The 17,755-nt window shown below is 28.0% G+C and overlaps 1 protein-coding gene across 4 annotated transcripts in view; it reads left to right on the top strand.

Moving 5' to 3' along the window:
• Efa6 (Exchange factor for Arf 6) overlaps window positions 1-17,755 on the top strand; it is a 396,188-nt gene that overhangs the window by 340,221 nt on the left and 38,212 nt on the right. For 2 of the 4 annotated variants that reach the window (XM_075359859.1, XM_075359858.1), the window contains exons 12-15: window positions 3,497-3,725; window positions 8,408-8,552; window positions 9,441-9,584; window positions 13,001-13,149. In XM_075359859.1, the coding sequence (XP_075215974.1) occupies window positions 3,497-3,725; window positions 8,408-8,552; window positions 9,441-9,584; window positions 13,001-13,149 (667 nt within the window). Of the gene's footprint in view, window positions 1-3,496; window positions 3,726-8,407; window positions 8,553-9,440; window positions 9,585-13,000; window positions 13,440-17,755 lie in introns of those variants that run through there. The other 2 variants (XM_075359860.1, XM_075359857.1) reach the window with 2 other exon arrangements.

Genomic DNA, 17,755 nt, shown 5'->3' with positions numbered 1-17,755 from the left:
ATCACACTCCCACCCCAAAAAATGCTCTAAATTACTGATATGTTGTGACATCACAGGTGAGCAGTAGATTTAAATAAATGAATAATATTTTAATTGTAAAAAAGTATTTCTGTCTGGCTTTGTCTCAAACTCAATCGCCTGGTTGACTCTGTTGCTGGTGCATTAAGCGTCATGACTACACCAGTATGCCAACTCTACAAGCGAAATTTGTTCTATGTAAGTTGTGAAATTACAGTACCACCATACCTGCGTGAATTAAATGTGGTATGCACACGCACTTTAATCAGAATCATTGACTTAAATAAATAAAAAAAATTAAATAAAATGATAAATATTTTAAATTAAGATGTGTGTGTAAGCCGCGCATCAGAAACAATCCACAGTTGTAAGACTTTACTGGAATGTGGCTTTAGCCGCATGATGGGAAATTCCTACAACTGGATTGTGAGCTTTTTTAAATTTCATAATACTTTGATTCAATAAATAATTACTGTTACTATCTTACCGCTTCCATGAACTCAGTTAGCTAGTTCAGAGGGATATGATGTAGAACATTCAAGATGTCCAGACGAGGTCTAATAACAGATTTTTATTAGACGAAGGCAAAAGCTGAGTTAATAAATCTGATGTAAATGTCTAATGAGGCATTTACATCGGTGGCATCCCAATGAGGCCAGGCTTATTACTATCAGATGTAAAAAGTCATAGGGCGATTGACGACTCCCATTAAAGCCCATCAGGGCAATGAACAGAGGGGGGGGGGATAGCGACCTGAATGTCACTAGGCAGGTGTCTTCCCCTACAGGGCTGGGATATTACTATCTTACCCTCAAATATTATTTAAAGACAAAAGTGAGGATAATGAGTATATAAGAAGTGTTTACTAGCTTCCATTCTGTAAACAATGGCTACACGTTTCTTGTGTGATTATCCACTATCTTAATATGGGTGATAAAAACTGAATTTAACTCAATTTGGGTAAATATCATGAGGAATTCAACCACAATACAGTGCAGTCATTGTTATTTGAAGCAGTAGAATCTGAATAATTATGGAATAATTAAGTTTATTTAGCTTCTTTTGTTCTTTTTCCTGTTTAGCCTCTGGGAATTACCATTCAGGTATTACTTCAGAGGATGAATGAGGATGATATCCTCATTCATCCACCTTCAGAGATATCATTCATTCTTCAGAGGTATTTACACTCTAAATGCCTCTGTAAATGAAGTGTGGTCTATTTACACTCTAAATGCCTCTGTAAATGAAGTGTGTCAATACAGTCTCAGTTCGACCATTACTGAGATGTGTGGTTAATTGAAACCCAACCACCAAAGAACACCGGTATCCATGGTCTAGTATTCAAATCCATATAAAAGTAACTGCCTTTACTAGGACTTGAACACTGGAACTCTCAACTTCCAAATCAGCAGATTTGGGAAAACGCATACACCACTAGACCAACCCCCGGTGGGTTAGGTTTATTTAGATTAAATATAAACTGTTGTTACAATACTACCCTGTAAGAGCGGTATGGTTCTTGTAGGAAAATTTGTTATGAAATATAAAACATCATAACATAAATAAGCTGCACATGATGAATTTACTGTTATATGTATTCTAAACTTGCCTAATAAATTAATTGAAGTATGATTTCATGTCTTCTGTATTAAGAATAAAAAAAAAGTAATAAATTTGGAAGCAATTACATCAATTCAAGTTTTTTAAACTCGAATTAGATGATAGTAATAATGGAATACCGAATAGGAACAAAGTAATATTAACAATACATGTTTAGCTGTTAATGAAAAAAGTAGAAAAATTATTCAGAATACTTTTGTGAGGAATTTGCATATTATATTTATCTTCTGCGTATATAAGTACATATTTAAAATCTTTATGATAGAAAATTTAATCATTTGTTTTTTCTATTTCTTCCGTGATGTTGTTTGAAATGTAAACTTAATTAATACAAGTTAAACTCTTTTTATTTTAATTTTGGATAACCAAATTTTTGGTTAATTAGATGTCAAATAAGCTCTGATGTAGTTGTAATTTCTTGAGAATTTAGTTGTTTTATACTGATACAGAGATCTTTAAATTTCTTTTTTCACTTTCTGCTTTTTTTTTATCTAAATTTACTGCTGCACAGTGGTTTCTGCTTTATCAGAACATTTTATTTGGAATTAAATTAAAAACATTGTTTAAAATTATCAAAAGGGATGTTGAATATTTGAACCACTAGATATTTGAGAATTCATTCTTCACAATTTTAGCTGTAGTGTAAATCAATGTATTGTAATACTGCATAGATAGCAGTGTAAGGAAAAAATGTTTAATTTCATGTTAAAAGATTTTGAGTACATGAAATTCATAAAAGTCATACAATTTTGTGTTAGGTCACAAAATTTAGGATCTTTGGAGTAAAATATTGTTTTATGTACTAAATAGATGAGAATCAGCCTAATTAGGCATAATATAAACCAAAAACTAGAAATTATTATTATTTTTTTAAATTAACTATCATGTGAGCATTACCAATCAATAAAATCATGCGTTTCAGTCAGGATTGGAAGTAGTATAGTACATTTCTTGTAATCATCCTTACAATGTCTAGCGTATTGACCATCACAATCATATTTATAACCAAACCTTATTTTGAATATCTTTTTTACACAACACACTCTATGTAGGGGTTTTTATATCCTCCATAGGGAACAGTTTCAGCTGTGTTCAAACATCCCAATTATATCTGTAATAACCTATGGTCAAAATGTTAGAGTTGTGTTTCTTCCTGGGAAATCATTATTCCTTGTGTTGTTGTCATATAGACTGGTTGTAACCTCTAAACATAGATACACATTTGAATTTCATAGCCATGAGGAAAGAACATTGGGAATAAATCCTGTAAGGGTACTACAAAACAAAAAATTGCTTGCTACAAAAATGTTATTTTCTGTTATGTACTCTACTTAAGATGCACTTTTTTCTTCAACATGCTACCTTAACTTTATTTATGTGAAAAAAGTACCCTATTATTGAAACCTAGTTTGATGTTTTGAATAAGTGATGATCAAAATTTAAGACTGAAATTCATTTTTATTCAATATTCAAAACATCATTAAAAAATGAAAATCATCAGACTAAAATCATTCACATATTTTCAAGAAAACTGCCAGGAATAGAATAGTCACAAAATTATTTTTTTTTAATCTTAGTAGTTACCCCTGATTAAGGTACCATCTCTTATGTATTTTTCAATCTGATTGTTGTATTTGGTTAAAAAAAAAATTTTAGGTAATAATTAAGATAACATATTTTATGAAGCTGTAAATTATGATATTAATTTTTGTAAAGTTTACTTTCAAAATATTAAAACAAAAAGAAATATTTATGAACTACTTACTCCATGATCTGTTAAAATGTGATTTGGAACAATAGAAGAAAAAATTAGTTTTTTTTTTTAGTTTTTTTGTTATGGAGGATTTTGTTTTTTTAGCTCCATTGGGAAAACGTGGTTGGAAGATGTTTTACTGCACATTACGTGATCTAGTCTTATATCTGCACAAAGATGAGCATGGGTTCCGTAAAACTCAGCTCTCTGACAACCTGCACAATGCCATACGAATCCATCACTCGCTTGCGACTAAAGCCACTGATTACACTAAAAAGTTGCATGTATTTAGACTGGAGACTGCTGACCAGGCTGAATATTTATTCCAAACAAGGTGAGCATGAATTTCTTACCAAATATAAATATCACTATTTTTTTAATTTCCAATATATATATATTTTTATTTATTTATTTTTTTTTCAAACACTTTTTCCCCACTGCATCAAATAATATAATTTAATAAAGTATAAAATCAAACGACCAGATATTGTACATTAAAAGTAACATACACTTACCAATTGTAGAACTAGAAGGTTTACTTCATCATCAGCAGTTCATAACAATCACTTTCATTGTCATGAGATGGAGATTCTAATGTTATATGACAAGGCAGTGTATGCTGGATCTCTTTTAAATGTAATTTCTAATTTTAACTGCTGACGATGAAGTGTAACTTTTCAAAAGCGTTACAGTTGGTAAGTGTCTTGTATTTTTAATGTACTATATTTAGTGGTTTTGATTTTATAATTGATTTAATTACAATTTCTCAGTAGATGATACTATAGCCAAAAATAAGGAAAATGTTCATATAAACATAAGTCAGAAAACAGTTTGCTTAATGAGTTTTGGGTCACAAAATATTTAGCCCTGCTTTCTGCTCCCTCTGTGAAATTAAGCTATACTAAGATTCTTGGGGTACAAATCGAGAGGTAAGTGTGGGTGCTTCATTATGGTTTTTTATCGAAGAAATTGAATTTAAGTGGTCCCACTTCTCTATCTCACTTAGGTTTTAGAAAAAACAGGGTAAAACATGAAAAGTTTTAATGGAAAATACGCTTTTTTTAGGTTTGGGATAAAATAACTTTGTAGAGAATTTAATTATGAGAAAATTGATGTAAATAACGCCTATTAAAATTTAACGCATATTTGGAGAACTTCAACTTTAATTAGTAATAACACACGAACTGGATCAGAGAAGTGATGATTTTAAACAGAAAAATTTACATAAAAATGATAAAAATTATAAATTTTAAATAAATATAGCAATTTTTTATAGTAAATTTTGTTTTTACATATTTTTCATGTCGCTAAAAAATAAATGGGTTTGTTTACATTAAAATACTTTTCTCACTAATGAATATTACTTTATCACTAATGACTATTTCTAAATAAAATTCTAATTTTTCTAACTTTCTTTGTTTTATTCAACTTATTTTTCAGTGTTTTGTTCAAAATTAAATTCTCTACAAGTTTTATTTATTAAGTTTTATGAGTTTATATATATTAATTAATAATATATATTAATTTCAGTACGACCTCATTTCTCAGAGATAGCTAAAATCCAAGTGAAATCTTTCACTAGCCAGAACTTGCAAACGAAACATTTTAGAAGTATGTTTATATGAATTTTTTCCATTTTTCACGAATAGAAAATATGTTAGCATTTAGTTCCAAATTTGTAATCATAATTGCTTCAAATATAATAATGTAGGAGATATTTTAAACAATTAAATTTAAAATAATCAAAATTGCAAAATTTATAATGAAAATTTACAAGCTGCTTCATCAAAATTTTTACTTATATTTTTTTAAGCCCAATAAAATTTCTTTAAGTAAAAAATTTTTAGTATTATAAAAAAGTTCTTGTATTTTCTTTAATAAAAATTAATTGTAAAAAAATTGTTTTGAAATCTTATAAAAAAATATTAAAATTGTGTGTGTGTGTGTGTGTGTATGTATGTATGTGCGCGAATCGAAATCCAGGTGAAATTTTTTACTAGCTCTAACTCAACAACAATGTGTTTTTGGATGTAGGTAATTGTTTCCTTATTCAAGCTCTCTTTCCTCCTGAATCACCTGTTTATGTGTAACTCTATGCATCTTATACTTAGATTGTATCCAAAATTAGTATTTCCTTCACTGTTAATGGTAATAGATGGAACTGAAAGCAACTTCAATATGCTTTTTCACAATTATTTAGTAGATTTAATAAATAACTTTAATGAAACTAATTTGATTTGAGACTCAGAATATTTATTAGTTGTTTAAATAGTATTTTTTTTATTTCATACAGTTAGTTGTTGTAAAGTGTACAACAGTTATAGTTGTATTTTAACAAACTTTAGAAACTAAATATTATCACCCTGGTAATAATTTTAACATGATACTTTTACTTAAGTTAAAAAGTGATGTGGGAACCACATGACTTCTTTGTACACCTATTAAATTGCATATACACATTTTTTTTTTTTTTTTAATGAAAAGTACATAAAATTTTATTTCATTAATAACTTCTGATATATTTTTTATGGTTATTGAATTATTATTTATTGTATTTTTTTACAATCAGAGGTTAATAATTATTAATAAATCAATATATTTAAATTTTAAAAAAAAGTTAACAAAAAATGGAGATGAAGTCTGATTTGAACCGATGTGCCTTCCCCTTGATCCAAATATGAGGACTGTCCAGAAAGTAACTTATGTTTTGAAATAAACAACCAATAAATAAAAAAAAAAGAAATTTTATCTTATATTTGAAAGAGAATCTTAAACTATTTTCTACGTTGTTGCCATTTAATTTGAGGCACTTATCATAACGATGCACAAGCTTTTCAATTCCTTCTCTGTAGAAATCTACCACCTTAGATTTTTGGCACCCATCTTGCACAAAACTTGTGGTAATCAAGCTTCCCCGATATAATTCCATGCAGTAAACTTTGTGAAATTTGGGGGAAATGAAACGAGAGTTCCATAATCATAATGCAGTGCAGTGATCTTTATGAATTTTATCGTTAATTTCCACTGTCAGTTCATCATTCATTTTTAAATTGAATGCACCACTACCTCACTCCACCTTCGCTTATTATTTCATTACCATACACCTCACAAAGTTGCAGATGAATTTCAATTTGTTTGAAGTTTTTTGCCAGTTAAAACTTAATCACTGAACGTACTCATAGCTCGTGGGATTTTCTATTGAAGCGCACATTTCAGTAATTCACAGTGAACAAAGTAGAAAAATCACAGTCCCACACACTTGATGCATACTGAGCATAGAAACGTTTCAACGCCAAGATGGTGGCTCTATCCCTACCCATCACCAGGCTAGGCACAAATGTAAGTTACTTTCTGGACCGTCCTTGCATTTCATTAATTAAACTTTTTTTTTGCTATAACTCTAGAACCAATAAAAATAAGTACCAGTTATGATATATCATTGAAAAGTTCTCAATGAGGGCTTATTACTACAGTTAAGAAAAAATCCAAGATCCAAATTTTTTTGGATTTTGGGCATTTTTTGGACACTTTTGTTTCAGTTGATTGTAATCAAAAGAGGAGGTGCACAAGCATATGTTACAGCAGTCCTAAATCCAAAATTTCAACATCCTATGGCTAATCATTTTTGAGTTATGCGAGATATACGTACGTACTTACAGACATCACATTGAACTAGTCAAATTGTATATTTCTGTTGCAATCTGAAAACCAAGATTTATCACAATACTTCCTTTAGCTTCATGCAAGGAACTAAAAGTGCTATAATTTATATTAATGATTTCTGTTAATTATGATTGATGATTTTTTTAAATAATTTTTACTAACCACCACTCCACTGTTTTTATTTGCTTTATTTAGTTGAGTCACTGTGTTTTTGTCTACTATAGATGTAGTAGACAAAAACTACTATATCTACTATAACTAAAGTACTATATTATAGTATAACTACTATAAGTAGTATATTACTTATGTACAGTGTTTCATAAAGAAACATAGATAATTTCAGAATAAGTTCTGCTGATGAAAAATAATTAAAAAAGTTTTAATAATCAAAGGTTTGGAAATGCTTTGTTTTCTGATTAAGCTAGTGAGGTAATTTGCCTTGAGTTTTGCCTTAACAGGCAAAAAAATGCTGTAGTAAAAGTTGGTGCACAAATTATGAAAAATAGAAGATTTGTATATTATGATTTAAACAATTATAAAAAGTGGGTTCCATAATTTTATATCTAGTAGTTTTTGAGATAATTTGATGAACCCAAAAAATTTGAATCATAAAACAGTTTTTTACGTTTTTCATAAATAAATTTTTTTTAATTCCTCACAAACTAATAAAATTTTGTAAAAATGTTGAGAATTTAATTTCAAGGAGATGATGTAAGCAAAATCAACCAAAAACAAATTTTAAGAAATTAGCTTTTATTTAAAACAAAATTATCACAGAATAAAATATAACAGAACAATATAGATCATCTTAAACCAAAGTAAAAGTGTATTTGACATAGCAAAAAATTATGGAAAGAAATTAAACCACTAAAAATAAAGAGGAGGTGGGGGAAATTATAACTTATTCCTTGTAAAATTCTTATAACTAACCAAATGTCTTAAGAATTACTCAAATCGCTATTTGAATGGAATACTACTGAATATAAGTCTCGACCACTGAAATCTTTAAGAAATCTTTTAGGATGTACTGTTGCTACTTATATGAGAAATACAATCATTCCTGATTTCTGTAAAAGATTCATTCCTTTTTGATAATCCTCAATAAAATGTGGTAAAAAGGTATTAAGTTTTTGACCATCAGTATTTCTTATTGTGAAAGGTTGTCAAATCATTAATAATAAAACACTAATCCTAAATTATTTTTTTTTATCATTGATTCAATTATGATCCATTCATCTTTACATCATGAACATGAATAGAATACTTTTGTTTAGATGAGATTGTAATGTTGATTGTAATTTTTTCACCCACCCATAATCTACATGGGAATTTATTAGATGACAATATTTTCAGCGATTCAAAGGAACTTCAGTCATGGATTGATACAATAAACTTCGTCTGTGCCAGTTTCTCAGCTCCTCCATTACCTGGAGCCGTAGGCTCTCAAAAGAAGTTCCAGAGACCACTTTTGCCTTGCAGTCATACTAAACTTAATTTAGTAAGTGTAATCTATATTTTATATTTTTTTCCATTTTTTTATTTTTAATATTAATAAAACTTATTATAATTTTTAATTAGAGTAATTTTCTAAAAATATGTTGTATTTATTTAAATGTATTAGCATAATAATAATTCGTTTTTTCACAACATAATCAATACACATGTTTTTAAAATTATCTCTTATGTTTCTTGTAGATGTTGTCAAACAAAAATATATCTTAATCTTCGGTGATTTTTTTCTTAGTTTATAATTTTGTTTTCTTTAGAATCAAAATGTGAACTAATTACTATTGTAGTTTTGAACAGGTTGCAGTAGAATCATTTTAAAGTAAAAACAACCTCTTAACATTAAAATACTGTAAAGTAGTTAATAAATTAATTAATTGTATTCAATTAATGAGAATGGACTCATTAATTAATAATCAATTGAATTATTTAATTTAGTTTTTATTAATTAGAATTTAATTTAAAAAAATAATATTTTGAATTTATTATAGTATTCTTTATCTAACTAAAATTTTATGGTTATTATAAAACCTTTGGATAAAATTCTGTCACAGAAGATTGCAAGATTTGAATTGTTGACTTTGCTGCTAAGATTTTGTCACACTTATTTTTATTTTTTGTTATTATTTATCATAAAGCTTTATTTAAAAATATTCATGTTTTCTTTTATTTTGTTTTTTTTTTAATTTGTTCTTTTTGCTCAGTGTTTTTCTTTACATTTATTTAGTATTTCAGTTGTTAGGTTTATCCTTAAGCATATTTATTGAATTTTGAGGTCGTGTATGGTTATATATGAGTTTTATTGTTTGTTATTTCTACTTTATTGCATAATCCTATATATAAAAGATTCAGTAAATATGTTAATTTCATTAAATTTTAGAGGGAACAGTTAAGAGATCATGAGGAGAGGGTTCAGAGACTGGAATCAGAATTAGATGTTCACAGAAAACATCCCCCAGAAAGAGGGGCAAAAGCACTTGTAATTCAGAATTATAAAGAAAAAGACGCTTATCTTCATTATGAGGTAATTTATTTAGTTTTAATTCAGTAATTATCAGTCATAATAATTGTCTAAGAAAGTGCTGTATACTCGTGGAATACCAAACATGATGTAACATTTTTGAAATTAATTGAGTTAAAAAGTAGGAAGAAAATAAAACTTCTCTTAAGTACTATACAGGAAGCTTGGAATTCTATTTTGTACTAATTTTAATATCATGTCTAATGCTCATCATTGAATTTATATGAATTCTCTTCAAATAAAGTTTCTAATATGGCAGCTGATTATAACACTTTGTATAATCAGCTATAACACTTTGTATAATTGTAACACAAATTGTAAAACTATATATAAAATACTTAAAACATAAAATTTTATTTTTTTCTATAATTTTGTGGTAGGTAATTTTACTTGTAGATACTTTTCAGAATTATAGTATTGCACAAAAAAATAAACAGAATAGAATTTTGTAAAAATTATATGAACTAGTGAAAAATTATTTTTGATATTTAATTGTGTTAGAAATAAAGTGATTATTTCTCAATAATTTTGTTGAGGTTGCTTGCAGTTGCAAAAGTATGTGCAAAATTAGCTATTCTACGAAACGCTAAGCATATTAATTTCATCAACAATCATACCAACAGTTTTTGAAAAATTCTTCTATGAAGTTTTGAAATTTTAATCCCATCAGCAATAATTCAAATTCATTATCTTGCCTGCTTTTCCAGGTTGTAGATTTTATCATGTGGAGTGATCTAGAAAGCATTAAAAATGAATTTTTATAGAAATAGTACGTTTTCAAAAAATTGTGTTCCAGATGATTTATCTATAAATAAAAAATTTTTCACAATAGTGGTCATCCATATTATGTAAAAGTAATAGCTTTTTATTTAGTCTAGGATGTTTATTAAGCATTATTGTGCTGAACTTACAAGATCAAACATAATAATGTTTGAAGGAGTATTTTTTTTAATCTATTTCTATTCAGATTTTGTTTGATCTTTAGTGTTTGCGTAATTTTTAAATATTGATTGTGTATCTTCTAGTTTTTATTTTCTTTAATTTTACTTTTAGATAAGGTTGAAAATAGTAATATATTTTAGATTTATTATAAAGAAAGTCTTGTTTTTGTATTGTCTATTTTATATTAAATTAGCAGATTAAGGCTAAAGCACTCACTTTACCTAAAGTTGGCTACACATCAGTCCAGGTATGGCTTAATATTTGTTTTCTTTTAATCTTGCATTAGTATGCAAGTAAATAAAACACAAGTGAACATTTAAAATACAAGTTTTTAATATTTTTTCACGTTTATGTATTTAAAGATGTAGCATTTTATACAACTTAAAAATGGAATAATGGTTTGATATGAATTACACCACCAAAGGTTTTTTGATACAAACTATCTGAATTCTTTCCTTTTACAAAGTGTGTGATTATAATAAGTGAGTGACTAAATATTTTTATCTGATTAAACATAAAAACACATGTTATAGTTAAAATTAGATAACCTACACCTTTTTTTCTTCTGCATTTTGATGTAGTTTCCAATATTATAAAGATGTACTTTTTGTATGTAGAGGCTGGGTGTACTGTTTTTTTTTTCACTGAAATCTCTGCATTTTTTTATTTTGTAGGTACTATTATCCACTGTAATGAATATGGTGAGTCCAAGGAAAAGTAAAGATACAGAGATGTTAAAATTTTATTACAGTATTCACTTACTAAGTCTGGAAACTGGCTTTTTATCCTTGAGTCATAGAAATCTTCGGCCATTCCTTTAAACCACTGATATTTTTTTTATTTATTTCAAGATTTTCTTTAGGTAAAAATCGATTGGCACAAGGTTTGGGCTAGGCAGCATGTGATCCAAAACATACCACTTTCAAACATCAAGCACCACAGAGATGATTGATGCAATATAGGGCTAAATATTATTATGGAGTAGTTCAGGCACTATGTATCAGTATTTCTCTTTTTTTTGTTTTGATTGGCCTGTTGAAATCTTAATCTTTCATAATATGCACATACAGTAATTGTCTTCCTTGAATGCATAAAGTCAACTAACAGAACACTTCTCACTCACTTTTATTTTATCTCTTATCTGCAGGTAAGTAGTTCAGTTCCTTTGTTTAGTTAAGTCCTTTCAGTCTTACTTAAGACTCTGTAAGATGTGCTTTGTTTTGAGTTCATTAAATAGTAGTACACCCATGAGAGTGTCAGTTGTGGCATCCTTGCTGAGGTGGACTGGAATATGTCAAAAGCTGAGGTTTCGAAGATGACCTCCAGTAAACCCTAAGGGTTAGGAAAAGAGGGGCAGCAGAGGATGTCTTCCCCTATGAGGGTCAGGATGGATGTCCCAAAGAAATAGTGATAATTTTTTTGTTGTTGATGTTTTGAATTTGTTAATTATGGTGAGGCTGTGGGTGTTGTCATTGTAATAGTTTTTGCTTTGGTTCAGGAGTGTACTGATAAAACCAGGTTTCATTCCATGTCAAAGATATTAAAATATGAGCCTCCCATCCATTTTTTCTTGTGTTTGTCAGTTAAACCTTGAACACCAAATATGAACACAGATTTTTAGAGATTAATTTTTTCTTGCATCAAATAGTCTTAAGATAGTTCATAAATCATAGTCCAACAGTTAAAAAAAATCACACTCGTGAGACTTTTTTTGATTCTTATCACCACAAACAGTTGTGATTTGTCTATGAATTACTGCTGTGTATTTAACTTTCATATTTAGAAAATTATTATAGATTTCACATTCAATGGGATTTTGATCAATGCTGTCTAGAAAATTTCTCAAATTCAAATCGCTTGAAGTCTATTCTCTTACTAATAAGGCATCATCATCAACTGAGAAAAACAACACTGTTATTGTCATCAACAAATAATACCTTCATAGCCTAGATCTTTATTTATGGACACTTTTATATTTTTTGTTTATTATTTTGGACTACATTCATGGATATATAATTATAATTAATTCGTCGTTATTAACCCTTATAGCTCCATTAGTCTTATTAAACTCATAACCAATTATTTCAGTGTAATTACTGTATTTTTCAATTAAATTATCTTTAGTCAACATAATTTAAAAAAAATAATACAGTGCTCCTTATGTTATATAAAATTGATCGATAAAAGATAATGAAAAGATTTTTTGATAATACTAACCTAACCCTTTCTCCTTATAGGGGATATATTTATTAAATACTTCTTATCAAAATATCATTAACAGTCCAAAATCAGAACTTTGTGTTGGATAAACTTGTTCATACTAATGCACTCTCAGCATTATTATCTTGTAATAATTATAAAAAGCAAGTTATGTTATGGAAAATCTAATAAATTTTAAACTGCAATTAAGTAAGATTATTTATTTAAATTATTTATTAATGGTTGTATTAAAATAGTTAATTTTACTTATGTTACAGTTAAAACGGTACAAAACATATGCGTATCTTCTAAGATCAAGGATATCACAGTATCCTGAATTGGAAGGATCTCTGGTAGATTTGAGTATAGGAGAAGCTGTTGAAGGGGATGAAGAAGATGTGCCAAGTGCGAGTCCAGTTAACAACAGGTATAGCTACAGAGCTGCTATATACTCTAGAGACACTCAGGATTTAGGGTGACGGTTCCTGGGGGTCATCTCCGCCTGTGTTGTGTAGATTAATCACGCTCAAAACTTATCATATAAAAATATATATATATATATAAAAATATATATACTTGCATACAGTATTATAGTATATATATATTTTATTATCATGCTTGTTGGAATGGCATGAATTCTAGTCAAATTCTTTTTATTCTGTTCGTACTTATTATTACTGTTGTTATTACTATTTTACTTCAGATATTACAAATTATTTGGTAGCACATTCTATACACATTCGTGGTGTATTTAGCTTGTTTTCTATTATTACTATTATTGTTTCTAATGATGATAATAATAATGGTATATTTTATTATTTATTTATAGAAGTTATTCTATATCGTTATTATTACAAGTGTATTAAAATGTTGTTATTTAAAATTGAAAGAAAAGAGATGACATTGACAAAATTTTGAAATGGTAAATTTATTCTGTAAAAGTAATTTTTCTTTCTTTTAATATCCTTATATATATAATTGTATGTAATCTTGGTGATTATGTAATTTATATTATTGATTAATATGGTAGTTGACCAGGTATTATTATTATTATTATAGAAAAAATTTATTACTATTCTTGTGAGGGTTTTATTTTGTTAATGATTCAATGATGTAATAACACTCTTATGGTGATGGGTATTTTCTTGTTTTTCTTTTCTATTTGGTGAATGCTTTTTTCTTTTTATACTAAGCTTATTGATATAACAAAATTAATAGGAATTGGCTGTAAAATGTTGTTAATGATAATACTATTTTACAATTTTAAATTTTGTCAGATTTTTTATTCATTTCTATGAAACAAATTGAGAATATTGCTTTGCAAATGATTTACTGTACTTATCTGTTCTTGGCAGACGTCTTCTTTTTTTTTATGGAATGATTCTATGGGTATTACATTAAAACTAAAATTTAAGTAAACGTAACCAGAGGAAATTTAACATCTTGTTTGCCTACGTGGAGTCATCGAAATACTCATTAAATTACATCCAGATTACAGCCTACCCATTGAAGAAAACTCCTTTTCTATATTTACGTTGACCTTTCTACTTAAATTATTTCTAAAAAAAAATTTCTGTATTTCAATTTACACTATTACCTATTTGATCAGTTTGTACAAAACAAAAAAATAATATAATGTCCATAGGTTAGTTTTATTTATTAAGTGATTATTTTATTAAGTGATTGCATAGAAAAAAATTCTGTTTCTGATAATTATTATTTATATCAAGTGGTTCTACTTTGTGTTTATTTTAGGTGAGGTTATACTACCTTATAATTGGCTGTTATAGTCTTTGTCCACATTCTTGTTGCTCAGACCTACAATAATACTGTTAATTAAGTGTCTAACGAGCAAACTAGTCTATAGATTATTAAAATTTAACTAGAATTAATAGATCTAATAAACGGGAATACCATCACCATGATGTTTTATTCTGAGTATTTAGTTCTTGTAAAGAAATAAGTAATGATACAATATTCAAAATATACATTGATATTTTTTTTGTAATAGCAAGCATAATCACTTTGGTATCAACCTACGTTAATTGTGGACATTGTTTACAGTTTTAAAGGTTGTTATTGGGTTTTAGTCACTAAGTAGGGTTCAGTCCAACTTTACCGTTCCAATTTTAATTTACTTTTGCAATATAGACATTAATACCTAGTAAATTGTTAATTGAATTGATCCGTGATAAAGAAGAACTGATGTTACAATTGTTTAAGGTGAAAACAATTTCAGTTAAAGCTTAATAATCTTAAAGTTGAATAAACAGCGAAGATAAGGTATACATATATAATTTTTAACCGTTCATTAAAAGTATTACCTTACTTATGCATGAAATTGATGAGTTATGGGATTTTTTTTCTATTTTGCACATAATTTAACCAGTGAATTATCCTAAAGATTTATTAAAAGGAAGTGTGAGGAAATGGTTGTCAGTAGGTAATTAGATCATGTGTATTCTCTAGAGAAATTGGGAAGAAGATAGGTTTTCTTTACACATAGAAAGCATTAATTCAGACTAATTTACTTTAACAAGTAGCATTCATTACTGTTGTATAAAAAGAGGTGTTGCTTACAGAGGTTTTGAGTAATGCAGTACAGTTGATCGTCAATAATTTCAACTAATAACAATGTAGATCAGTTACGATTTATAAATTGTGAGTTTTTTTTTATAACATAATCTATTAAAATAAAAGAGTGCATTCTTGTTTCTTGATTTTATCCTTCTCTGTTATTCAATTATGTGTTCAAAGTACCATTGTTGCCTTAATTATTTTACTTTTTTCATCCTCTTCATACCCTAAAAATATGCCACTGAATGCAGGTTATCTTGGTCTAAAACTCAAAAATTTGATGATTAAAATTAACTTTGGTAAAGTAGTTAAGGTACGAGTAGCGCATAAATAGTGTTTTAAGTAAAAAAGAAAAAAAATTGCAGTATAAGCATAATACTTAGTAAAAAAAGTATATTAATTGGTAAAATATAAATATATATATATATATATATAGCCTACAGTAGATAGAAAAAGTTTTAAAAGAGATAAATGTTTTCAATTAGGTTAAAAAATTGATCATTTTTAAGAAATGAAATGTTATTTGTGATAAAAGTTTGTTAATATTAAATGTTGTGCTCTGCAAGATCTTTTATTTTTTTAACAAAATTATTTACAAAAATATTAATAGTAAATAATCTTTTAGCAATAAAGTATGGTTAAAAAAAGTTATGTTCAAAGTAAATGAATTTTTTGTCAATAGCCAAAAAGCTTTTCCCACCATTATGAGAATAATGCATTAAAAATCAATCATAAGTATTTTTCATATTTAAAAATTCTTACCCATGTTTGTCAGAATATTTAAATCTAATGATGGAAAAATTATAAATGAGTTTCCCATCTTTATGTATTAAGTATCCCCTTATTAAAAGAATTACTCTATAAAATAGAATTAAAAATAGCTATTAACTGCAGAGGTGTAACTACGGTTTTCAGTGCCCAGGGACAAAGTCAGTTTTTGTGTTTTGCACCTTCTTTTGGTTCATTACAAGATGTGAGTGATAAGGGGATCTGTTCCCTGAAATATTTGAGTTTTAAACATAAAAACCTGCATTTGGTGGCATATTTTTAGAGCATGAAGAGGGTGAAAAAAGTAAAATAATTATGGCAACAATGGTACTTTGAACATATAATTGAATAGTAAAGAAGGACAAATCAAGAAACAGGAATGCATATAAAAAATTAATGCAGAATTATTTTAAACTAAAATATTAATCAAATGTAAAATTGCAAAAACGTAAAACATTACTTCGGATATAATAACCTGAAAAGTTAACATGAAGTAAAAAATAGTTTGATATAATGATTTAGATGTAACTATGTAACTTCAAAGAGAAAATCTCCTTGCTTTTGCTCTTGCAAATTTATTGATTAATTCCTCAAACTTTATTCTGTAGATAACCTCATACTTCACTCAGCAAAGCCAAGGCTGATAATCTTTCTTGTCCCATGGATAATCTCGGATAGGACAGGATAAATAATTTTAACTTGCTAAAAGACCTTTCACAACTATTAATGGATGTTACAACAGAGTCACTAAGATCTGAAGACCAACTCCTAGATTTGGAAATCCCCGTACTGTACAATGAAGCGAAGTAGATCCTCTGATGTTAAGCTCATCAAGTTGGTCTAGGTGTTAAACTCATCATTGCAAATCAGCTGATTTCAAAGTCATGAGTTCTAATCTTCAAATCCTAGTAAAGGCCTACTTTACTCCTATAATCAGTATAGTACTCAGTTTATAGGAGTACTTTACTCCTATAAAAGTAACTACTTTTATACGGATTTGAATACTAGATCGTGATACTGTTGTTCTTTGGTGGTTGGGTTTCATTTAACCACATGTCTGAGGAATGGTCAACCTGAGACTGAACAAGGCTACACTTCATTTACATTCATACCATCCTCTAAAGTAATACGTGACAGTGGTTCCGGAAGCTATACAGAAAAAAAAGAAAGGTTCTCTGGTGTTGAAAGCTTAATTTCAGCCCTTATCTTGAGTAGCATTCAGCAGTCTATTATTTAAGTAAACAGCTCCAAGCCATCCAAGTCTGTATCATAAAAGCTTCCCATAAAAATGCATATCTGTTTCAAGAAATTTTTGATTAGTTGCCCATATCAGTTCGTTTATGTCTAAAAGAAAGCCAATGTTGTACATCTGTTTACTACATAAAATACACAGGCTGAACTACTGACTGTTTGAATTATTGACGCTCTTCTGCTTATAGTTCTGGATAGAAAAAGGTTAATTATGCGGATATTATTGGTTTAATGATTGAGAGAAGTATAGAGATTGCAGATTTGTTTTAAAAGTTGATAAAATTAAGGTTAGGTAAACCTTAGTTATTGTTATTGTTATTATTGATATTCCTTATATATAAATATAATTATAGTAAACAGCGATAGCGTAAGATTGTTAATAATACTTATGTTTATAATACAAAAGATCTTTTTACCATTAAAGCAGTCGTGAACAT

The sequence above is a fragment of the Lycorma delicatula genome, chromosome 3, assembly GCF_047948215.1.
Source record: "Lycorma delicatula isolate Av1 chromosome 3, ASM4794821v1, whole genome shotgun sequence".
Lineage (NCBI taxonomy): Eukaryota > Metazoa > Arthropoda > Insecta > Hemiptera > Fulgoridae > Lycorma > Lycorma delicatula.
Note: the sequence above shows the minus strand (reverse complement) of the source record. Positions and strands in the feature narration are given on the sequence as shown.